Here is a 25,127-nt window from a genome sequence, read left to right as displayed (position 1 = left end):
TACCTAATAATCATAATTGTTATCAATGTTCTAATTAATAAGGACACATGACATTATCCTGTCGCAATGTATTGCTATATTTATATCAACGCTTTGTCATACTAAAGCCTTCAGATATGCAAATTTCTCTCAAGGTGCTTCTCTGAAGGATTTTACTGCAGTTTTTTTGGTAAAATGTTAATTTTGGGCATGACTATCACGTCCAATTTAACATTGACGATATAAATGCATATGCCGGATTACCATAAGCGTCTTATAATAATATAACCTTATAGAGAAATGGATTACCTAATCTTATTTTACTATCGGACGCCCGCGACTTCGTTCGCATGAAACCCAACCTCTACGCTGCCCTACTCCTACCTCTAACCTACCCCTACCCTATCCCTATCCTACTATGTTACACAGTGGAGGTGTAACTTTCTAATGGTGAGAGTAATTATAAAATTAGGCCAGTATTTTTTAGTCTTAACAAACAATCAAAAAAACAAACAACCAAACAAAAAATCGAATCTTATATTCTTATCTCTTCATAATATTAGTTTTGATTTTATGCAACAAAAAATTAACCCTTGAATGCGATCTCATTTTAGATGCAGTTTAAGATGTCACTTGGAAGATGTACAAACAAATTTACTTAATCCAATGCCTCAGACATAGTTGTACTAGCATCATACTATGGAAAGTAAAATCCTAAATTGACCGAAACACCCAAGACAACTCGGTCATAAAAATCAATTTTGACAAAAAGCTAAAACATTTTGAAATAAAATTTTTCATTTAACAGATTTTTTATCGACTAACCTAACCTAAACAGTATACCCTCCAATAAGTCGTAAAGACTGTGTTAGGAGTGGATTGTATCCAATGGTCCGAAGGTTTGGCATCGAACCCTAGACCTCTCAGTGTTGAGTTGAAGCAATGAAGACGACGAACAATAAAGTAATCGTTACTATCAAGGCCTTGTATGAGTGGTCCAGAGATGTCGTCAGTAAGATAACAACGAGATGCAATTATTTTATAAAATCCTTGATAAGATTTCAATACTATCTATAATATCTACTTGTCTTTTTTCTTATTAAGAAATATATTTGTTTTTCAAAGTTAATAAGTAAACTTTGATTTTCAACACTAAATATAGAGTGTTAAGGTTGTTTTTTGTTGGTTTAGTTTTTTTTAAGGCTAGCGACTCAAGCGCACAGTGGTGCTATTTCGTCTTTCAGGTCAGTACGCTGTTAAATGTCGTTTCGTTGACATTTTTGTTTGAGCCGCGTGTAATTACGCGATTTTTTAATCGTGTGTTAAAAAAGGTTTGTTTTTGTAATATTCAAAAGGTCCAAATTAATCAAATAAATGTTTTTTATTATGAATTTAAATTTTAACTGAGATTGTTTTTTAAAAAAAATAAAGTATGTAAAAAATCTATCATTATAAAAATAGTGAAAATATTTATTTTATGTTAATTTTATAAAATTGTAATTTCGTATTAGGATATAGTAGGTACGACATTAATTGTATACCGGGCGGTGATAGAGCTGATGATCTCCTAGTGTTAAGTCCGACCTCCTTTTGTTATTTTTTTAATTTAAAACTTTTGATGTAGCAACTATATTCATTTAACAAACGGTGAAGAAAAAACATCGTGACGAAACCTACATACCTCAGAATTTTCTTAATTATCTGCGTGTGTGAAGTCTGCCAATTCACATTGGGCCAGCGTGGTGGACTATTGGCCTAACCCCTCTCTCTCATTGTGAGAGGCGACTCTTTGAAAATGGGTTGCTAATGACGATAATGATGATTAAAATTTAAAAAGTCAAATCTTTTTTCGTGTCGTTCGAATTTCGAATTATCTTCAGGATTGTTGTAAAACTAATTTTCTTTCATTATTCTCTACATTTATTTATTTATTTCATTATTACTTAATGACAAGATATGATATTCACTATATTCTACGCAAAGTCATTACGCTAATACACATTCTAAGAAGTTAAGTCTACATAAGTTTAAATGAAACGTACATAAACTTATTCAAGCAAATAAATCTAATTTGAATTGGAACAAAGCCTGTAAGAGTATAATAATTGATCAAACTATGCTTAAGAATTAAGATACCTGTAAGAATTTAAAGAAATTTAATTTGAACATTAGAAAGCTGTTTTTAAATATCTCATCAATATAATAGGTTGAAGATCTTGAATTTGTGAAATAAATTTCATCAAAACCCATGCAGCCCTAGTTTTTGGGTAATAGTCATCGTAAAAATCAAATAACTGTATGAACTTCAATATTTGTAATATAAATACGATAAATTTAACGTTAATAAAAAAGTATAATATCTAAATCCTTTACTTTGCAGATAACTGGGCGAGATGACGCAGAAAGAAAAACAGCCAGATAACTTTAATTCAACGTAAGTGCACACACGTGTATCGATTTTCTAAAGTGAAATATACCTAATAAGCACAGTTATATTTACTTTTGCAATAGTACAATAACTCTACCTAATATTAGTTATCGTATGCAAATCACCCTACTGTATTTATACCTACTAATCTTTTATAGATTTTGTTTATTTGGTTGAATGCGCAAACCTCAGAATCTACAGGTCCTATTTGAAAATTTATTTCAGTCTTAGATAGCCCATTAATCGACAAAAACTGTAGGCTATATATTATTACGCTAAGACCAATAGGAGCGGAGCACAAATGAAGAATGTTTCAAAATCGGGGGATTTTTCCTATTGAGAGCTTACACTGCGTGCGCTGCGTAAACGCTTAAAGTTTTGCAAAAATCATGTATTCCCCTATAAAAGTTCTAAAAAAATGTCCGCGCTAGTTCATGCGGGATTAGGGAAAAAAACTGAAATCCACACGGACGAAGTCGCGGGCGTCCGGTAGTTATGAATAACTTGACGACCGAGTGGCACAGTGAGACTGGGTAATTACCCTGCTTCCTACACCCAAGGCCGTTGGTTCCACTATATTCCCATTGACTAAAAAATATCTATGTGATCAGCAGTGGTTGGGTGTGTTTGTTCAAATTTAAACAAGGTTTACGCAAACGAGAAATTTGTTTATTGTTGACTAACAGACATACCCCCTACAATTACTTCAGACTTTACCCCTTTATAGTATAGATTTAGAATTGATGTTCATTAATATTAAGTGGCTAAATATACGACAAAGTTTGTGAATAGGCCGGTCGTATCCAACGACGATTTATTTATTTCATTAATACGTGAGCGGGCGTGGCTCAGAAGGTAGTGACTCTGCTTTCTGCAGCCACGGCCGTGGGTTCGATTCCCACAACTGGATAATATTTGTGTGATGACTATGTGTGTTTTCTAGGTTCTGGGCTTATTTTTAAGTAGTTATCTAACTAATAAGTAACCTGTAGTTATCTATACTAATATTATAAAGCTGAAGAGTTTGTTTGTTTGTTTGTTTGATTGAACGCGCTAATTTCAGGAAATACTGGTCCGATTTGAAAAATTCTTTCAGTGTTAGATAGCCTATTTATCGAGGAAGGCTATAGGCTATATACTATCCCCTTTTCCTACGGTAACGGGAACCACGCGGGTGGAACCGCGCGGCGTCAGCTAGTATATGATAAAATCCGTCTATATTAGTACCCATTACACAGTCTATAAACTTATTTTGGGGTTAAGTAGTGATGTGTTTATTGTTATTTGTCAATAATATCACCAGCATACAGACCAAACCATAACCATTAGTAAGCAAAACGGTAATACATGTACTACCACGGGTGAGCTACTTATTTTAAAAAGCTCTACGACTTCTGACCAAACTACTGTAACTGTTTGATGGCCTCCGCGGCGTAGTGGAATGCGCGGTGGATTTATAAGACCTGGGTTCCTGGGAGGTCCTGGGTTCGAGCCCCGGCTGGGCCGATTGAGGTTTAGTTAATAAGTCCATGCAGGTCTGGCTGGTGAGAGGCTTCGGCTGTGGCTAGTTACCACCCTACCGGCAAATACGTAACTAAGCAAAATGTAATTTCTCATCCATAAGCCCTATTTTAGATGCGTACATTCGTAAGCATGCATCATTTTATAATTACTCGTAATCTACTAAATTGAATGTCAATGGCTACAGATTGGTTCTACAATCCGACCTTGGGTTTTGTATTGTGATGGATTTAATTGTATCTCAGTGGACTGGAACGCCAGCTTAGGGTTCCGTAAGTCTAAAGTAAAATCGACATCTCTACGTTAATTTATATTTAATTAAAATACGTGTGCTTGTACACACTAATGACCTAATGCATTATGATGACTCAGGGGTTGATTTTATTGACTGTGTGTTTGTCCTTGGGATTGGAGCTTCCAAACGAACGGACCGATTGTGATGAGATACAATCGGTCCGTTCCTAAAGCTCCTATCTCAAGGAAAAAATTACATAAAATTAATACTATCGGGTTTGAAAATTGACGTAAATGAGATAGCTCATATAATACGACAAAGTTTCTTGAAGCCGATCCAAAGATATTTGCGTATTTAGTTTTAGTGGAAAGATATATCAAAATTCAAGACATTCCGGAGTCTTGCAAAATTTTTTATTTTAACTTGTAGGTATTCCGAAAGGTAAAAACATATGGAAATTATGTCACCTTATGATGGACCGATATCTTAACATACTCTCCGAAGTATGGGGGTGTAAAATCACCAACTTCCCAGCTCCTTTGAATTACTATGAATTTCTTGGAATAAACTAAAAATGAGAGATAACTCTCTGTTATGTCAGCCACTGGCGATCAAGTAAACTCACATGCCTGCAGCGCTAGCAGCTTGATGTCCGATAAAACTGATCATATGTTGGTCGCGATGTGAATGACATCTGCTGATGCGACCAACACACGATCAGTTTTATCGGCTGTCACGCTGTTGATTGTTGGTTGATCGTCAGTGGCTAGCATTAGGTATAAAATTGATTGAAAAAACTTGTATGATGAAAAAGTTATTTATAGAACTATCAAGATTACTATGTAGATTTTCTCTTCACAATTTCAATTTTCAATTGCATTTGCTTATGGTATTAACTTTTCTATTGTAGTTTCCGTCTACTATTCAATACAAATTAGCCATGGTGTTTGGAAATAAATATTTACTTTTTGGTTATTTGAATAACTTGGTAAATAATCACTTACCACGGTTTCACGGTTCGTTCGTTGCAAGATTACAGATACGCTTATTAAGCGTATATTTAACGCGCATCTGTTACGCTTTTCAGTAAGGTGTAAACAGGCTGAACTGACCCTGTTGGTTCAGTGGATAGCCTATGTGGCTTCGAATTATTAGGTCCCGAGTTCAAACCTTGGTTTGAGCTATGAAATATTGAGTCCAAGAAGTTACTGAAAAATATTCTCGTGGAGTTGATGAGTTAGTAGTATGAAGCCCTCGTGCTTCGCAGATTCAATAATATGTTTTATAATCGTTATGATTACTTATAAAATAAAAAAATATAACCCTAAGCTTATTAAATCGTGATGCATAGTGAATCGATAGATTGTCCCATGAGGTGATACACAAAACTTTTTTGTCTGTGCCTCAGATTAACATGGACATTTAAAAAAGATAATGATGATCATCATCATCATCATATGAGCCGATGGACGTCCACTGCAGGACATAGGCCTTTTTTAGGAACTTCCAAACATTACGATCCTGAAGAGCATGCATCCAGCGAATCCCTGCGACTTGCTTGATGTCGTCAGTCCTCCTGGTGGGGGGTCAACCAATACTGCACTTTCTAGTGCGGAGTGGCCATTTCAGCACTTTGAGCCCTACGTCCATATGCTCTTGGAACTATATGCCCCACCTATTGCCACGACTCGTTGAGCTATGTCGGTGACTTTGGTTCTTCTGCAGATCTCCTCATTTCTGATTCGATCATGCAGTGATACTTCTAACATAGCTCGCTCCATCGCCCGCTGTGTAACTCTGAACCTTCTTATATGATGCCTACCTATAATAATGATAATAAATATTAATTATAACACCTGGCGTTTTACTAATTAAATTAAAAGTTAAATTTAAAATATGAATAACCAAGCAGAAATACGGAAAGCGATTTTATCGCTTAGTAGCGAATTTTACCTCAATTAATTATGTTTTATTTTTAAATATGCAGACGCTCGAAACGCAAAAACCACTGCTGTTAAAAAACTGAAGCTTGTTATGTAATGCTGTTGCGTTTTTATATTTTTGTGTAAAAGTAATTATTATTTGAGTAGGTAGTTTATTCTATACTAACTGTGCTTCGCGGTTTCGTTCGCCTATTTCCCATTTCTGAAGGAGTATTGAAATAAAGAGTAGCCTAGTAACGCTACTCTTCATATCAGTATATATTCAATCATTATATATTTTTTGCATTTTTTTTCTATTATTATTTTTCTTGTATTGTATGTTTCTTTGTACAATAAAGAATATTTTCATTTCATTTCATTTATATATCAATTAAAACAACGGCTATATGTTAGTAAAATCTCATCAAAATTGGTCAAGCCTTTTCAGAGATTAGCCAGAACAAACAGATGGTTTTAACAATTGCACCGTATTTACTACCATAATATGCATTTAGTAAAATGCTTTTAATTTTATATAACAAACAGTTCAGTTCAGTTTTTGACGGCCTCCGTGGCGCAGTGGTATGCGCGGTGGATTTACTAGACGAAGGTCCTGGGTTCGATTCCCGGCTGGGCCGAATGAGGTTTTCTTAATTGGTCCAGGTTTGGCTGGTGGGAGGGTTCGGCCGTGGCTAGTTACCGATACCAATAAAGACGTACCGCCAAACTATTTAGCGTTCCGGTACGATGTCGTGTAGAAACCGAAAGAGGTGTGGATTTTCATCCTCCTCCTAACAAGTTAGCCCGCTTCCATCTTAGATATCATCAGGTAAGATTGTAGTCAAGGGCTAACTCGTAAAGAATAAAAAAAATCAAATTAATTTGTATACATTTTATTTTGTTTCAGGGCGGAGCTAACAACGAATGCTGCCTTTAATTCAACTCTAAGTATAGACTCAAAAGACATAGTCCAAGATGACAAGGAATACAACCCGTTCGAGCATAGAAATGTGGAACATCCTAACTCGTGAGTTTGTTTTTTACCTACGAATTTGCAAGTAATAAAGAAAGAAAAAGAATTGAATGTAGTTGACACACATACATACAATTACATATTAAGAGACGACAATAAATAATACTAAACTAACACTACTAAAGATGATTTTTATAAATTTCTGTTTTTTTTTTTCATTAATTCATTTACGTACGTTATAAAACAAATAAAGAATAAATTATTACAATAAAGCAGAAAACCTGCGTAAAACATTATTAAATTAAAACTTATGAAGTTATTATCAAAGGAACTGAAAATATTATAATAAGAGCTTACCTATTATTAGCTATAGAAGCTATAGATTCAATGGTCATTTCTAGTGAAAAATGGTGAAAAATAAACTTATAATATTTTTTAATTACCTATTTATTCAACGATACCTCACTTGACGTAAGCTTAAATCGATATAGTGTGTGGCTGTTGCCATCATTTGGTTTGATCGCTAGAACGCCTTAAAGATACAAACATTAATCAACATTAATTGTCAACATAATCCTACTGCTGGACCCTTTTGTATGGACTTCTAAACACCACGGTTTCGATCCGCCGGCATCCATCTCCTCCCTGTAACCCGCTTGATGAGACGGGACGGGTCACCTAGGGTCAAACTTTGCTTTTCGTCCGTAATCACATAACTGACTCGTTGGTACATTGGTACCAGGACCTCGTGATCCAAAACCAAATAGTCCTGGGTTCAAATTCTGGGTCGAGCTTGGGATACTGGGTACTTCTTCGTCGTGTGGTCGTCAATGTCATTAAAATTATCAGCCCAAGCACGTCAACAACATTAAAGCAGCATGGTGGGCCTAAGCTCCTGATCAGATGAACCAGATAACCACAGATATGTGTAGATAGCTTACTCGTAAGTGCTATATATGTATGTTCTGTGCACATAATCCTTCGCTCTCGTATGCATCGCTCAGTCCGCTAAAAAGTGACAAAGATATACAAAAAACAGAGCTGACAAAGATAAACAAAACACTGTCGCTCTTACCATTGACCGCAATTAAATGTCAGCCAAACCCGTCGGTAAACCAGAATGAAACTGGCACAGCGTTTAGCTCAAGGTTCTGCCTGCAATTGTTACTTATGCCCTTTTACTAACGAACTGTCACTGTTAAAATTAAATGACTGAGAGTCAGTGATAGCAAGACCTTTGTCATTTTATGAATGCTGTAAGTATATTAGATCATGCTTCATATGCAAGTGTGGTAAGCATCCTATTGTGTGGACGTAGCCTTAGAATGCAAATATCAATAATTTTTTCGATGTCGAAGTTTTTTTTTCGAAGTCGAAGTACTTTTACCAAACTAGCGGATGCCCGCGACTTCGTCCGCGTGGAATTCAGTTTTCCACAATTCCCGCGGAAACTATGAACTCTTTCGGGATAAAAAGTATAGTAAAGTAAAATCTATGTGTTAATTTAGGCTATAATTTATATCTATTTCAAATTTGAGTTAATTCAGTTCAGTAGTCGCGACGTGAAAGAGTTTTATATTAATTTATACCATCAAAATCATCAGTTTTTGCATATTTCGGAAAACCATGGATTTTTTCGGGACAAAGTGTAGCCTGTGGGTTACTTCAGAGTAAAATCTATTCCCATTATAAATTTCAACCAAAATCGGTTCAGTAGTTGTGGTGTTAAAGAGTACTACTAAAGTAAACTAACATCCACACAAACTTTCGCGTTTATAATATTAGTAGGATGTAAGCAGAACGCGAGTTACGAGTAAGCTTGTCTAACGCATTTCAAATATCACCGAATCTGAGTTATTTAATTTTTAGCAGCATGGTGGTTCTTTGCTCTATATTTCCTTACCTTATTAATGGGGTGGTGTGCGTCGGCAACATTAACTAGCCTATCTAGGTGAAACACTTATTGCGAAATGTAACATGCAACACTTAAGTAGAGTTAAAACAATGAATAGGTATTTATTTTATTATGTTGTTCTCATTTTTAATTAACACGTGTTGATAGTAATTTATGTACGTGTGTGCATTTAGTTCTAATCATAAACACTCAAGGCAAACTTAATTTTAATTCGTAATTCGTAGATTTATCTATAGTAATATTATAAAGAGGAAATATTTGATTGTTTGTTTGTTTGCATTGAAAAACTACTGAACCGATTACATACAGCATATGCATAACTTTTATAGTTATGACACAAGAAGCGTTCTATTATAAAAATATACAAAGGAAATGCCGCCGTTAGAAAAGGCTCTTAATTTGTATCTTGGTTTATCTATGTAGAGTAGGGCAGGCGTAGGGTAGGGGTAAGATAGGTAGATTAGGGGTATCATCATCATCATCATCATATCAGCCGATGGACGTCCACTGCAGGACATAGGCCTTTTGTAGGGACTCCCAAACATCACGATACTGAGCCGCCTGCATCCATCGAATCCCTGCGACTCGCTTGATGTCGTCAGTCCACCTAGTGGAGGGTCGTCAGACACTGTGGGGTCGCCATTCCAGCACCTTTGGACCCCAATATCCATCAGCTCTTCGAACTAACATTATGGGTCTAGTAGCGAATAACTGTAAATCAAAGCGAAGCTTGACCCAATTCTCTAGTCCTAAATATTATAATTGACTGCCTCGTTGGTCCAGTGGTACGAATTTGTCTACGTGGTATCGGATCTTGAATTCCTGGGTTCAAAATCAAATCCTGGATCGTCGAGATACTGAGTTTTTTCTTCTTCAAAGAGTTTTCAGTTCGTATTTGGGAAGTTCATGGTGTTACACTCCCATGCCTCGGACAGCACGTTAAAGAAAGAAAGAAAGAAAAGTTTAGTCAGAATACACATCATACAAAGAAAAGAGAGAAAAAAAACAATAAATTAAATACATTGCAACTTGCATGATGTGATCTTAAAAGGGTCTCCACTCAGACAGTGGAGCCATTAAGGTGACGTTTGGACGGTATCGAGACGTGCGGAGCGCCTCTAACAAACATCGACAAATATTAAAAAGAGACAGAAACGTAAATTAAATAAGTTAAGCAGTTATTCATTCATTCATTATCATTAACATCGGATAGTGGTCGTTAATTTAATTATCATCCTAAGCCCACCTTACCCATATTGCCGCAACGTGGTGTGTCTAAGTTCCACACCTCTTTTCCTATAGGCCTGACATTGTGGTTTAAACATTTACTATAGGGGTCGTTAAAATAATATAATGATAATAAATGTAACAAACTCGATGAGCATGTGTTTGTTACTCCTTCGACGATTTTTTGTTTCATTTTCGTAATTCTAAACTTTACAATGGCCATAGATTATACCAAGGATTAACACACTATTTCCCGATAAACTAATATTTTACCGCTGGATACTAAAAATAAGTTATTTTAGTAGTAACAATAATATTGTTAACACAATACACAATTTACGTTTTTTATTATAACAAAAGGATTCAACCGGAACTGAAGGAGGAAACTCGAATTGAATGTATTTCGACCTTTATCTAACTGAAGGTCGCATCAAAGTAGCCACCGTGCCCATAATGGAAAACTAATTTCCTCTTGGAACCTATTTCGAAGATGCTGAAACATGATAACGTGAAAAGGCATGAACTGCATTCAGTATTGCTATTCTGTTACGACTTTTTTATAACTAGATAGTGCTCGTTTTGACTTAGTCTGTGTTTCCCTCTACCTATGATGTTGGTAGAGAGAGATAGGAAAACTGTCTTTTTGATATAAGGATCATTTGTCATGAATATTTGACTATAAGGAGGAAGGCACGGCCCTGTAGCGGGCAAAATAGGCTGATAATGATGACTCATGAGGAATGTATGGCTATCGCAGGCTCTCGTCCTCACTCTTGCATATTTGTTATACTCTTTGTCCAAACTAAACAATTTCAGCGTTATCTAAATGAATTAATGAACTGAAAATTCATTTACAAAATTAAGTAAAACCTAATCTGGGTTTTAACAACAATAAAAGTTGCAACTAACTAGAGTAATTGAATATGGAATAGTTCATTTATTTTGCTATTTTCCACGAAAAAACAATGAATCTAAACGGCAAAGTATTCCAGATCATACGAGAAACTCACACGAGATCATACGAGAGTCCGTTCCACTTTGAAACCAGCAACACAGGAAATATATTTTCACAGATGTTTACCTACTATACAATATATAGTATGTTTTGTATAAAATGTTTTAGTAGTAAATCTGTATGAGTACTTTAAAGCTGAAGAGTTTGTTTGTTATTTATTTGATTGAACACGCTAATCTCAGGAACTACTGGTCCGATTTGAAAAATTCTTTCAGTGTTAGATAGCCCATTTATCGAGGACGGCTATAGGCTATATATTATCCCCATATTCTTACGGGAACGGGAACCACGCGGGTAAAACTGCGCGGCGTCACACTAGCTGACGCCGCGCGGTTTTATATAAAACATCACGCAGACAAAGTAGCGGGCGATCCGCTATTAATATATTGTCGGAGACGGGCTAACATCAGAAGCAAATTTAAAGGGCAAAATACAATAATTGAATAAATGCCTATTGGGTCTAATAATTCCCACCAAGAATGATACCAATTATTCCTCGAAGAGAATATAACCTTGAGCGAAGTCACGGATTTATGACCGACGGGTGTAGGTGTTCTTCGCATAAATCATTCTCCTCGCGCAGTATAAAAAAATCAAAACAATAGCTGATGACAGTTTTTAAAATTGTATATAAATTAAGAGTATGCTAATAGTAAAGCAATTTTGTAAAAGTAACAAGGTAACAACAATCTGCGATCATTACTTTCGGAGCAACAGGGATTTAAAGGGTCAGATTTGCGGCACTGCCTGCCTGAAAAACGCCGAATACAAAATGATACGAACCAATGACGTCGTAGGTACATAATGATCGTTAGATTTGTATGGACGTACAAACAAAATTACTAATATCTTTGTTATTTGTGCGTTTATGTTTATAGTTCTTTTATTAAATATGTCACATTTAATGTAAGGAAGCTAAAACTGTATGAATTTTCATCTAATTACTTTTTTAATCTTATCTATTTTGCAAATATCCCGACAATCTTTGCTTTTTATGTATAAATTAGTTAACATTGACCTTATTTACCCGAATGTATCATAAAAATCAATATATTCAAACCTAGTCATCATCCCCATTATACATTTACAGAACGATTGGCTCAATCGTCCATCTACTGAAAGCATGTCTCGGCTCCGGCATTCTTGCAATGCCATCAGCGTTCAAGAACTCTGGCATAGTGATCGGCATGGTCGGGACCCTGCTGGCTGGTCTGATCTGCACACACACCGTCGCCTTAGTGGTAAGGATTAGCATAGGTAACATCGTCATTAACAACCCATATTCAACTCACTGTTAAGCACGAGTCTCAGAATAAGAAGATTTAGGCTAATATTCCCCCACGCTGGCCAGATACGGACTGGCAGACTTTACACACGTATTGAGTTAAAAAAATTCTCAGGTGTGTAGTTTTCCTCACGATGATTTTCCTTCGCCACTTAGATTTAAATTCATAAAATGTACTTTGAAAATTTGGCATGCCCCAAACCGGATTTGAACCTACTCTTTTGGCTCACAGGTAAAATAATAAAGTGTGGCGTAAGATTTAATATTCCAGCACATTATATACTGGAATATTAATGCTTACGCCACACTTTGCAATGGTTGAAATCAGCGGCTCTCTTTCAGAGGCATAGGTGTGTAACATCACTAACCTTCTAACTCCGAGTTGCTCCTGAGAAATCTTGGAAGAAATCAAATTATGGTATTTCATATTTCATAGCCTGATCTTGGCCATAAATTTAGGACCTTATGAGTCAAAGCCGCATAGGCTAACCACTGAAAAAGCGATCTACAAGGTAGTTGAGACAAGCCACTAAAAGCAAGTTATGATAAGATAATATGTTTTTGGTTATTTAGTTCACAAAATTATGGTTATATCGTGATGATGGAAGTTATAAAAAATCTTCATCGTGTAGGCACATACATTGTACGTTTTGGTAACTGCAACGTAATCTGAATGTTCTACTGTTCTGTGAAAATGTTCTATGGAAATGGAACTGGACTGTACCTAAGTATAATAAATAATTAACATTATAAAGCTGAAGAGTTTGTTTGTTTGTTTATTTGAACGCGCTAATCTCAGGAACAATTGTATTATTTCCGTCCGTCCGATTTCAAAAATTCTTTCGGTGTTAGACATTATTCCCGTATTCCTACGGGAACGGGAACCACGCGGCTGAAACCGTGCGGTTTCAGTTAGTACTCGTAACTGATAAAGGTATTCCTTTATATATTAGATGAGTTTTTTTCTGTCTAGGGTAAATTTTCACCACCGAACCGATGGAATCATGCGTTTAACAAATTAATACGAAAAGTCTGAGAAGTGCCGAATTGCAAATATTAACCACGTTGTCACCTGTTTTTTGTCGAATGTCATCGAAACACCTATACGTACTTGTAATTATTATGTAATTCTAATTATTAGTATATTAATCTTTGATTTTAAAGGGACTCAATAGTGGCCGGGCGGTCGAGCAGTAAGATATATTTTTCATAACTACCCTCAAATTGTTTATTAATCTTATAATCTACATATCCAGAATAGGAACTATCGAGAAGAAATCATTTGTATAGTAATATTTGCGTACACTAACAAAAACCTTTTAAAAATATGTCAAAATATGTGTGTAGAAAGAAATCGTTTCATGAATCGATTGTCTATCTTGTCTTTTTGTTCGATTATAGAATTTCTTTAAGCTTTACTTTTAATAAACATCAGCTCTTACACTATGCTCGATTTAAAAATACTTCTTGTACTTTCTTGTATGCTCGATTTAAAAATACGACAAAGAATAGGTACCTTTAAATAATATACAACCTTTACAGGTAAGAACCTCTCAAGAGCTTTGCGTCATAGCGAAGAAGCCTTCAATGGGATTTGCTGAAACTTGCGGCGCTGCTTTCACTTACGGCCCCAAGAAATTGCAGAACTGGGGAGCGTTTGTACAGTAAGCTTTTCACATTTCTGACTTCTTCGTCATTATTTATTTATCCTTAGTAGTTCGTAGACTATACTATACTGTAATTACAAAGAAGATTTAATTGTATATGTAAATATAAATGTTAATTAATATAATATGTAATAATAAATATAATATGTAAATTAATATCAATGTTGTCTGTCAGTCAATCACTGTTTATTAAAATATGACGTAGGTTCAGGCAGCAGCAGCTTTATTATTGCTTGTGATTACAGGACAGTGATCGATTACTCCATGGTGGCAACATACATCAGTGTGCTATGCGTCTATACAGTGTTCATCGCATCTTCATTCAAAGAGGTAAGCGCGATACTTGAGCTAACTTGTTTCATTATCAACTCATATTCGACTCACTGCTGAGCTCGAGCCTCCTCTCAGAGTGAGAAAGGTTAGGCTAATAGTCCACTACGCTTTTGGATTTGGCAGACTTCACACACGCAGACAATCAAGAAAATTCTCTGGTATGCAGGTTTCCTTACGTTGTTTATCTGTCACCGTTTGAGATACGTGATACCTATTTAATTTCTTAAATCGTACGTCTATGTCTATTCGACGGCCTCCGTGGCGCAGGGGTGGCGCAGTGGATTTACAAGACGGAGGTCCTAGGTTCGATCCGAGGCTGGGCTGACTGAGGTTTTTGTAATTGGTTCAGGTCTGGCGGGTGGGAGGCTTTGACCGTGGCTAATTACCACCCTACCGGCAAAGACGTACCGCCAACCGATTTAGCGTGCCGATACGATGTCATGTCGAAAGCGGTGTGGATTTTCATCCTACTCTTAACAAGTTAGCCCGCTTCACATTAGTGAAGTTTCGATTCTCAGTTCTAGCAATTTAAGATTTTTAATTTCCAAATTGGCTCAGGTTTGGTCTGATACTAGGCAGCGGCTGAAGCTAGTCACCACCCTACAAAGACGTATCACAAAGCGATTTAGCGTTCTGGTGCGATTCCGCGTATAAACCATCAGTGGTATGGATATAATTAACCTACATCTCTTACAAGTAAGACTGTATCGTCACTTTACAGCAAGTAAGATCGCAGTCAAAGGATACTTTGACGGCCTCCGTGGCGCAGTGGTATGCGCGGTGGATTTACAAGACGGATGTCCTGGGTTCGATACCCGGTTGAGCCGATTGAGGTTTTCTTAATTGGTCCAGGTCTGGCTGGTGGGAGGCTTCGGCCGTGGCTAGTTACCACCCTACTGGCAAAGAAATTTTCATCCTCCTCCTAACAAGTTAGCCCGCTTCCATCTTAGACTACATCATCACTTACCATCAGGTGAAATTGTAGTCAAGGGCTAACTTGTACCTAAAGGATAAAAAAAAATACTCCTTCAAAGTCCTTCAAAATTAAATCTTGGTACTTGTGTATGTGTATCGTCGACAAAACAGAAATGCATTGCTAAACTATTTAAATTGATACGAGCTGTGTGCATGTGTCATTCACGCTCCGTTATTCAGAGACCGTTGCCAAGCAACCTCTCACAGAAAGATGACAATATTCAAACATGCTCCTGCTTTGCCCATTCAGTTTCACACACAAAGGAGTCTGTCTGTCCATTTACCACTTTAACCATTTACCACTTTAAAGCCAAACCATTTTCAAAAAAAAGATATTTTATATTTAAGTGTAATGTATTTCTCGTGGGTATTCATACAATAAATGTCCCGTCTTCACAATGAGTGAATAAAGTCAGTCTAGAGGTCAACGTCTTCTTTTATTTTGATATATTACTTGCTATTTATAGAACGAGAGTCTGCGATAAACAGATATACCTTATTTTATGAATGTTTTAAGTTATTTACCTCATGTTCCTACCATAGTATACGCGTTCTCAGGATTCAGGTAATAATAATTTCTTGATTGTTTGAATACTTTCTTTTATTTCAATTACTTTATGATATTTCTATTGATTGTGAAACTACTCTCGATTCGAAATTGCAGACATTGCAGAAAGGAATCGTTAACAAACTCTGAAGTAGCTCTTTTCAAAAAATGTTGGTTATAAAACTATTTAAATTCTACTCGACTTATTTCGTGATTCGCTCAACAGAGAATAATCGACCGCCAACATGAAAATAATAATGTCTCCTGTCAAGTTGTAGCTTTCAAGCTTGGATAAAATAAATCTGATTGGTTCGCGCCATTTTACTTCAACCGGCAACCAATCACAGAATGAGAGATCATTTAAAAACAAAGTTGCCAGCATGAAAATAAAAATGTAATACAAATTATGAAGCTAGTTTGCTTAATCCTGAAAATAGGTATCTAAATATGGCAGCTAATGGTAAGGTGACTGTGGTGGTTCTGGATGATAGTAGAATTTAAGAGTACAAATCCTCGTTAAAATATCCAAACGTTATATTCTAGGGAAATGAGGAATCCAGTCGCCAGACCCTTCGTCAAAACCCTTCACTAGAGACCCTGAAAGTTTTTTTTTTTAATATGACCAATATTCCATTCCCCCTCTAACTATTTGGGAAAGACTGTATTAGGAGTGGGTACGACAATAGACCAACGGGGCGGGGATCAAACCACCAGCCCTCGGTAATGAGTCTGACCTACGAGTTTGAGACCCTAGATAACTGCTTCCTTCCAAAGTCACCACAGACAAACTTCTTAACTATAAGTTCTTATAGCTTGGCAAGTTCATAGATGACACTCCCATGATATAGAGCCGTGATAGCCCAGTGGATATGACCTCTGCCACCGATTCCGGAAGGTGTGGGTTCGAATCCGGTCCGGCGCATGCACCTCCAACTTTTCAGTAGTGTGCATTTTAAGAAATTAAATATCACGTGACTCAAATGGTGAAGGAAAACATCGTGAGGAAACCTGCATACCAGAGAATTATCTTAATTCTCTGCGTGTGTCAAGTCTGCCAATCCGCATTGGGCCAGCGTGGTAGCCTAACCCCTCTCATTCTGAGAGGAGACCCGAGCTCAGCAGTGAGCCGAATATGGGTTGATGACGACGACGACTCCCATGATATGCGGGCGACGGGGAAAAGACTGCGCGGGTGGGAAGTCGTACGCGCGAGGCACGCAACAGACCATTGGAAGTGTTACTAACGAATTTGCCAAGCTATACCTACGGTTAGTCGTAAATATACTTACGGTCAATTTGCGGTAGGTAAGGCATACGTTGAGAAGCTTTCATAAAATGCGGTATGTCTGGCTAACGCAGTCTCGACGCAGGGTCGATATCTAAACTACGCGTGGGTGCTTTGTAAATAAGTAAGTTCACAACATTTGTTCACGTACTTGAGTGTTTACTTTACAGGCAATAGACGGCTGGTACCCAGAATTCAACATATCCATTCAAGTATATTGTGTGCTATGCTTGGTGCCTCTCGTGCTGATCTGCCAAATAAGGAATCTGAAGTACTTGGTGCCTTTCTCAGCGACCGCCAACATATTGATCGTTGTGGTCTTTGCTGTGACCATGTACTACATATTTATCGATCTACCCTCGCCGAAGGAGAGGGAGATGGTCGCAAGTGTCACCCAATGGCCACTCTTTCTGAGGTACGTTATTTACAAGCTTTCATTTATTTATTTGCCCTACCTTAATGCATATAACACCGTAAAATTATAAATATTGTTAGATTGTTATCTATCTCGCGAGATTGTGAACTGTCGAAAGATTATGTACTATAGAGTACACAATCTTTCGATATACTCCTAAGAACCGAAACTTGGGTGACTGTAACGCCAATAGTTAGGTTACGTTAGGTATTTTTTATTTTTGTAAACCTTTCTACTAAGTAATATTTTTGTATTTAATTTACGTTTCTGTCTCTTTTTAATATTTGTCGATGTTTGTTAGAGGCGCTCCGCACGTCTCGATACCGTCCAAACGTCACCTTAATGGCTCCACGGAAGATCAGCGCGGTGTCCCCACGGACACTGCAATAGGCTGAGTGGAGACCCTTTTAGGATCACATCATGCAAGTTGCAATGTATTTAATTTATTGTTTTTTTCTCTCTTTTCTTTGTATGTGTATTCTGAGTAAACTTTTCTTTCTTTCTTTCTATTTGTGAACGTACAAATAAAAAAAAAACCTTACAATCCACCAAATAATAACACGTTAAATTGTAAGCAATATGGTACAGTTCACAATCTTGCGAGATCTTGCGAGATGAGATAATGTAACGGTAGGTATTTACAATTTTACGGTGACATATTAAATAACGTGGAAGTTATTTTCTAAACACTGTACTTACTGAAATTTTGCATACTTGTCAAAATCAAAACCAAAACTCATTTATCAAAGTAGCCTACCAAACCAGCTATATTATTTAACAAAATATATTTTGGAGAGTTCACAGGAGTTATTTGATCTCTTACCACCATCACTATTTCTATTCCTATATGTCATTGACATCCCTAGAACCGTACGTAGAGTTTTGATTCTTCATTTCTTATACGCATGACTAATGTATGGAACACTTTCCCAAAGTCCGTGTTTCCTCATTCTAACACCCTGGGCATCTTTGAGTTTAGAGTGAATAGGCTTCTTCTAGGCAAGCGCGTTCCACCTTAACCACATCTACACTTAGCATGAGGTGAGAGCTTAAAAGTTTGACTTTTATACTTCATCCAAGACTCGACCCCCAGAACCTCGTGATCTGAAGCCATATAGGCTAAGGGCTAGGCCAACGAGGTCAATAAAATACAAGATAATAGTATACTACGATCATTTCTTTGTTATAGCACGGTGATTTTCGCTATGGAGGGAATCGGTGTGGTGATGCCCGTGGAGAATGAGATGGCTCATCCAGAGAAGTTCCTGGGCTGTCCAGGAGTGCTGAACACGGCCATGGTGATCGTCATCTCACTGTACGGCGTGTTCGGCTTCTTCGGCTACGTCCAGTTTGGAGACGCTGTCAAGGGCAGCATTACCCTCAATCTTCCACAGGACCAATGGTAAGATTTGGCAAACTCAATTTCTTGACCATCGTCTATTATTTTGAATACTGGCTTTTTGTATATGTTACTCGCTGACACTGGCTTTTTGTATATGTTACTCGCTGTGAAAGGATACAGCGATTAACTCTCTGGCGCAGTTGGATTTGCTGTGGTTTTTGACAGGGAGGTCAACTGCTCGGAGCAGCTTAGGATTTTTTTTGCCAAATTGGCTCGAATCTTGTATAGCCTTCACCTCCAACTTTTCAGATAAGTGCATTGTAAGAAATTAAATAAAAAATAAAATAATGATGATGATGATATAGGTAGGTATGGATTATCGAGTTTTGATTACAATCTCATATTATAAAAAAACGCCGAGCGAAAGTATGTCAGCCACTTAATACTACAATGTCTGTATTATTAAAACAGGTAAGTTGAAAATGTATCAGGTCAATTAGTTTGAATCTCAGATTAATAATTCCAGAGGGAGGCTTTACTCATTATGAAAAATTCGTATTCTGAAATAATACGTATCAAGAAAATTATTTTCGACTAAGAATTTGTGTTATGAAAATTCGTTTCTTTGATACCTACATAATGAATAAGTTACTTTGTATTTACTCAGCTAACTTAATGGATATTATTTCCAAGTTATTTTAATAGCAAAAGGTCGTTCACTTGATTACTAATTACTCCAAAAATACGCGTTTTTAATCACATCTTTTTCACCATTATTGGCAAATTGACCTCAACTGCTTGGCAGGTATGAGTACGTAGGTTGTACCGACCGGTGGACTGAAGTTATTGGCAATATATTTAATTTGATATAAAAAAACTTTTCATCCAGTAAACAGATGGGTGATGGTCGTCTTATGTTTGGATAACTATTGGGATTTACTATGTCACAGAATCATTTATTAGCGGACGTTTACTAACTAAACTACCTCCCTGCCAAATTTCATCTTGGTACGTCAAGCGGTTTTCGAGATTTCATAAGTGAGAGCGGGATCAAACGATGCGTTGCTACGGCGCTGCGTCGTTTTACATAGAAATATCTGGGCCATGTCACACGATGCGCTGCGGTGCCGCACCGGACTTACAACCACCGAGACGAGGCGAGGAGGGGTGAATTGGTTGCGACGTCGGAGCGGCACCACTCAGTTGTTTGTGCGTCTCAACATTACTTTAACAGACTGTCCAACGCTGCTACGGCACCGCTCCGACATAAGAACGTTGCGGCGCCGCACCGCTCGTGTGCCCGCTGATACGGTGAAATCTTTGCGACGCGGCACAACGCATCGTGTGCCTTCAGCCTAACCTTTCGCTTTTATAAATTTTATGATTGCATTGCAGGGTAGCGCAAGGGGCTAAGCTTCTGATGGCATTGGTCATCTATTTGTCGTTCGCCCTCCAGTTCTACGTGCCTATGGAGAAGGTTAACCGTCTGTTGGCCAAAAGGAAGTCTGACAGTTACGAGAATGTTATACAAGTTGGCATTCGAACTTCTCTAATTGTTATTGTTGGTAAGTCAACACAAGCCACGTGTTAACGGCATATTGTTTGATTGTTTGTGCTAGTAAATTTCTGAATAACTGCTTGGCCTTGGTTAGCTTATGAGACTTTGGCTCACGTGAGGTTAGTCCTGACTCCTGAGTCGGGCTATATTAAGCTTTTCTTCCAAGAATTTAAAAATAGTGGTTTTGTATTGTTCTGGTATAGTTCGTGTTTATATTATTGTTATGACCTAATTACCGCCGATCGGAAGTCAGTACTTTTTTGAATCAGAATGGAAAAGCTCTTTATAAGAGTGGATACGTCGTGAAGACAGTTTACTCCACACACCTATCAGGAAATTCAGAAATAAATTCAGACTTACTTATCATTATGATACAATGTAAGAATGGAGCTATTGTAAGAATGGAGAAAAAGAGTGTTCAAAAATTAAAAACTCAAACAAAAATTACAGCGGTTTCAGACTAGCGTTTTATACGCGCGTATGAGCTCGTTTTTAGAAGCGCATGTAGGTGCGTATAGGCGCTCCTTTTGGCATAAGCTCAACTCGTATGAGCGTTGACGCGCTTTTAAGCTCGTATAAGCGCGAGCAGACATAAGCACCTCCCAGATACACTACACCACCGGTTCGAGCGAACACGCCGAAATATGCCCGTTTATGCGAGTCCGGTTTCTAGAAGCGCGTAATGTAGCGCGCGTGTAAGCGCGTATTCTGAACCGACCGTATACGCGCAAAAAATACGCTAGTCTGAAATCACCCTTAATGTCACACGTGTCAGGTGTATATATTACGTAGCCAAGTAACAATTTATTGTGTTCCGGTTCTCCAGAAAATATTATTATGACCCAAAAACGAGCGAAGCGTACATAATGAACTTTCTGTTGCATCTGGGAAACATTGTTGCTTGAACAGTTAAATATTAAAATTATTTTTTCAAATGAACTTTTCCAAAATAACACTTACTTCTAATCAATATTTAAAAAAAATAATAGCGTATAATATATAACCGACTTCAAAAAAGAAGGAGTTTCTATGTTTGGCTTTAAGCATGTTTTGAAAATCATCAGTGGATGTGACCTCTGCCTCCGGTTCCGGAGGGTGTGGGTCAGAATCCGGTCCTTTTTTCAGTTGTGTGCATTTTAAGAAATTAAATAACACGTGTCCCTGACGGTGAAGGAAAAACATCGTAACCTAAACGTAACCTAAGCATCGTAACGTAAAAAAACCTGCCAGAGAATTTTCTTAATTCTGTGCGTGTGTGAAATCTGAGAATTCGCATTGGGCCAGCGTGGTGGACTATTGGCCTAACCCCTCCAATTCTGAAAAGAGACTTGAGCTCAGCAGTGAGCCGGATATGGGTTGATAATGATGATGAATGTTTTGAAAACATATATTTTATAATTTCAGTTGCCGTTGCTGTCGCATTCCCCAACTTGGAGCTCGTGATTAGTCTCGTAGGTGCCATCTTCTTCTCCACCCTCGGTCTACTGATCCCAGCACTAATTGACACGGTGTACCGCTGGGACAGGGACCTGGGCAGGTGCTACTATGTACTCATCAAGAACGTCATCATCATGGTCATATCGCTTATCGCTTTAGTATCTGGATCTTATGTGTCGATAGTTGAGATGATTAACGATATGAGCGGCGATACTGTCAACCATCAGAATATCACTCTTACGTAATGCGATACGTTATTATGATAGTCAGTAGCATTGAATTATATTAAGTTACTAGAGAAGATTACACTTAATATAGTCTGGCAAGTTCCTTGGTCCACCTACAAAAGTTTGCCCGATACTGACCATGCGGGTAGATCAGCGCAGGGCCAGATTTCTCGCACCGGTGTCGCTGATGCTCGACACCGGCCTATGCCATTTAAAATATCTAGCCATTGTGAATGGATATACCTCCATTTGTCGGTCGCCAGAGTCTCGTCAGTCCATCTACATGGTACACGACGAGCAGGTGAGGTTGGCAGTTGGGGAGACTGACTGGTACTAGCCTCCTCCTTACACCCTAGCTCATTCATCGCTACACGCCCCATCGCCCCGCGCGCTGCATCGGGTGTGTTAAGAAGGAAGTTGCCAAGCTATACTACTTTGTTCCGTTCAACTTTTGTCTTGATCGTTGCCACGGTTTGGTAGCAAGAAAACAATAATCTATTAAATGGCACTGTTTAATAAATATGATAGATTATGGATGGCCTCAACTAATGTTTTACCACTGCAGCAAAAACTTTCCCCCCACGGTTTTTATGTGGCGACAATATGATTTTTGTTTAAATGCTTCTCCAGTACATTATAATTATAACTCAATGTCTCGTAGTCAGCGGGCTCACAAGGCAATTAAAAATATTAATTGTCTATAGATGGCACATAAAACATATGTACTCTTTGTCATTTTTAATTCGACAGACTGAAGCACTGATCATTCTAGTGCATTCTGTTTAGTCACAAAGTTAAACATTTTATTTTTAAGACGTAGCCTTTATATTAGGTACTTAGCTCGGTCATTAATATTAATAAGGCAAAAATAATATTTTCCAAAGCTGGTCTTTATATGTATAATATACCAAAGTAAATCAAATAAATATTAAATATGTCTGAGTCGTAATTTTATGACCAAAGAGTGTATTTTTTTATGAACTTTCTTGATTATTTAGCCCAAACTAGACTTTACACTGTAGGCAATAAATAGGTAGATACATTATGAAGGACTAGGGAATCAACTGATCATCAAGCGGATTGCAGGGAGCAGCTGGATGCTGGCGGCTCGAGACAGCTATGTTTCGAAGTCTATACAAGAGGCCTATGTCCAGCAGTGGACGTCCATCGGCTGGTAATGATGAAAATTATGAGGTGATAATTTAGTATTCCAGCTATGATATTTTTGTACGTAGGATAAAGATGCCAAAAATAAAAAAAAAAAATATTTTGAAAATGTTTTTCGTCGAGTTATTAAACACCAGTTTTCTTTCTACACGTGTATAAGCAATAAAATATAAAAACTATTTAGGCTATACCCGTGTTTGGTACAGTTGGATTTTCATTGAATATTCAATTTATTTTGGTTTTTCCCGCGCAAACTTGATGAAGCCGAGCGACAACGGCATAGAGATCCGATCAAATATTTATTTTACGACTGTGACTACATCCGTTATATTGAATGAGTCGCCCAATATTTGGGACGAGACGATGAATGGACAAAAAAAGTACACCAACTAATAAAATGGCAAAAAAACTTTCCAACACACAAATATTTACTACAATACAATAATGTTTACTACAATGCAATAAAAAATGTTTACTACAATGCAGGGATAAATAACATAATGTGCTATTTACTGATGGACTTGAAGACGGTGTTAGTCAGTTATTGCGCTCTTCAAACATTTATACAAATTTGCATTTATCATAAATATGGGTGACTCCTAGCCTTTCGACTAACCGGGAAGCCATAACTAGGTGTGAGTACGACAGATAGTTTTAGATTTGAGACGAGCCCCATATGTCTACTGACATAGGTACTGTAAAGCGTCATAATTATGTCTACTGACATACACTGTAAAGTGTCATTTAGAATAACTGAATCCAGTATTCCAGTGTAAGTAATTTTCTATAAAAATAAATTATATTTTACTCGCGTCGATCAAAAGAAGTAAAATAATATTGAATTATGTATACTTGAGGCGTATTTTGTAATTTATTAATCTAATTTTAAGTTAGTACCTATTTAGGTACTTTTGTGTCAATAGTTATTATTAAGGAATTGTGATGTAGACTAATTTATTGTTAATAAGTAATTCATAACACTTGAATTTAAAAATGAAATAGCAGTATAAAATTAAAATAAATTCCATTGTCACAAATCTTTTCCGGGAAGTCCATTTTGGTTTGAAAGTGGTAGTAGGGATACAGACAAATAATTGACATACGGTTGGTGTGTGAAAGATACTGTGTGTGTCTGTGAAAACACACCTTCAGTTTACACACAAAACACACTAAACTTGGTCTGCCGCTTTACTACAACATCCAAAACAAAACGGACTTCCGAAATAGATTGGCCAAAGTAGCTAACGAATTAGGAGTAACTTATCAATATACAAACTGAATAACATTATAGACATAAAATAGGTATGTAAGTTGTGTTTAAAATTATAATTTCTCTTCAAAACTTTCTTAAAATTAATTAGTAGCAGCAAAAAGTCGTTTGCTAAGGCTTTGAATGAATATAAATTTTGTTCAATCAAAGCTTAGAGATAATTATTTGTTGTTAATATATTTCATAACACTTATGTAATAAATTAACAACAATTATAAATTATCAACAGTTATGAAATGTATAAAAGGTAATTTTTTTTTCAAAATGTATAATTGAGGCTTGGTTTAATTATGTAGTTGAATGTAATATTTAGACCGTGCCATATAACTTTTTACAATATTATGAAATTGTACAAAGTAAGTGTTAAACTACAAATAAATTAAATAAAGATTTATAATAATAGA

General features: G+C 36.9%; 1 protein-coding gene across 1 annotated transcript; it reads left to right on the top strand.

Moving 5' to 3' along the window:
* Nucleotides 1-1,209: 1,209 nt before the first annotated feature.
* LOC112047628 (proton-coupled amino acid transporter-like protein pathetic) lies at nucleotides 1,210-25,127 on the top strand. The gene is made up of 10 exons (XM_024084801.2): nucleotides 1,210-1,310; nucleotides 2,360-2,413; nucleotides 6,993-7,112; nucleotides 12,306-12,456; nucleotides 14,043-14,164; nucleotides 14,413-14,497; nucleotides 17,478-17,722; nucleotides 18,912-19,124; nucleotides 20,460-20,629; nucleotides 22,027-25,127. Exons 2-10 carry the CDS (start codon nucleotides 2,373-2,375, stop codon nucleotides 22,302-22,304), a joined length of 1,425 nt encoding a protein of 474 aa, XP_023940569.2. The 5' UTR covers nucleotides 1,210-1,310; nucleotides 2,360-2,372; the 3' UTR covers nucleotides 22,305-25,127.

The sequence above is a fragment of the Bicyclus anynana genome, chromosome 6 (assembly GCF_947172395.1).
Source record: "Bicyclus anynana chromosome 6, ilBicAnyn1.1, whole genome shotgun sequence".
Taxonomy (NCBI): Eukaryota; Metazoa; Arthropoda; class Insecta; order Lepidoptera; family Nymphalidae; genus Bicyclus; species Bicyclus anynana.
Note: the sequence above shows the minus strand (reverse complement) of the source record. Positions and strands in the feature narration are given on the sequence as shown.

Excerpts from the sequence above, each read along its gene's own strand:
- LOC112047628 (XM_024084801.2), top strand. The coding sequence starts at position 2,373 with ATGACGCAGAAAGAAAAACAGCCAGATAACTTTAATTCAAC. Across the intron at positions 2,414-6,992 it reads CCAGATAACTTTAATTCAAC|GGCGGAGCTAACAACGAATG; the intron begins GTAAGTGCACAC and ends ATTTTGTTTCAG. Across the intron at positions 20,630-22,026 it reads TTCTCTAATTGTTATTGTTG|TTGCCGTTGCTGTCGCATTC; the intron begins GTAAGTCAACAC and ends TTATAATTTCAG.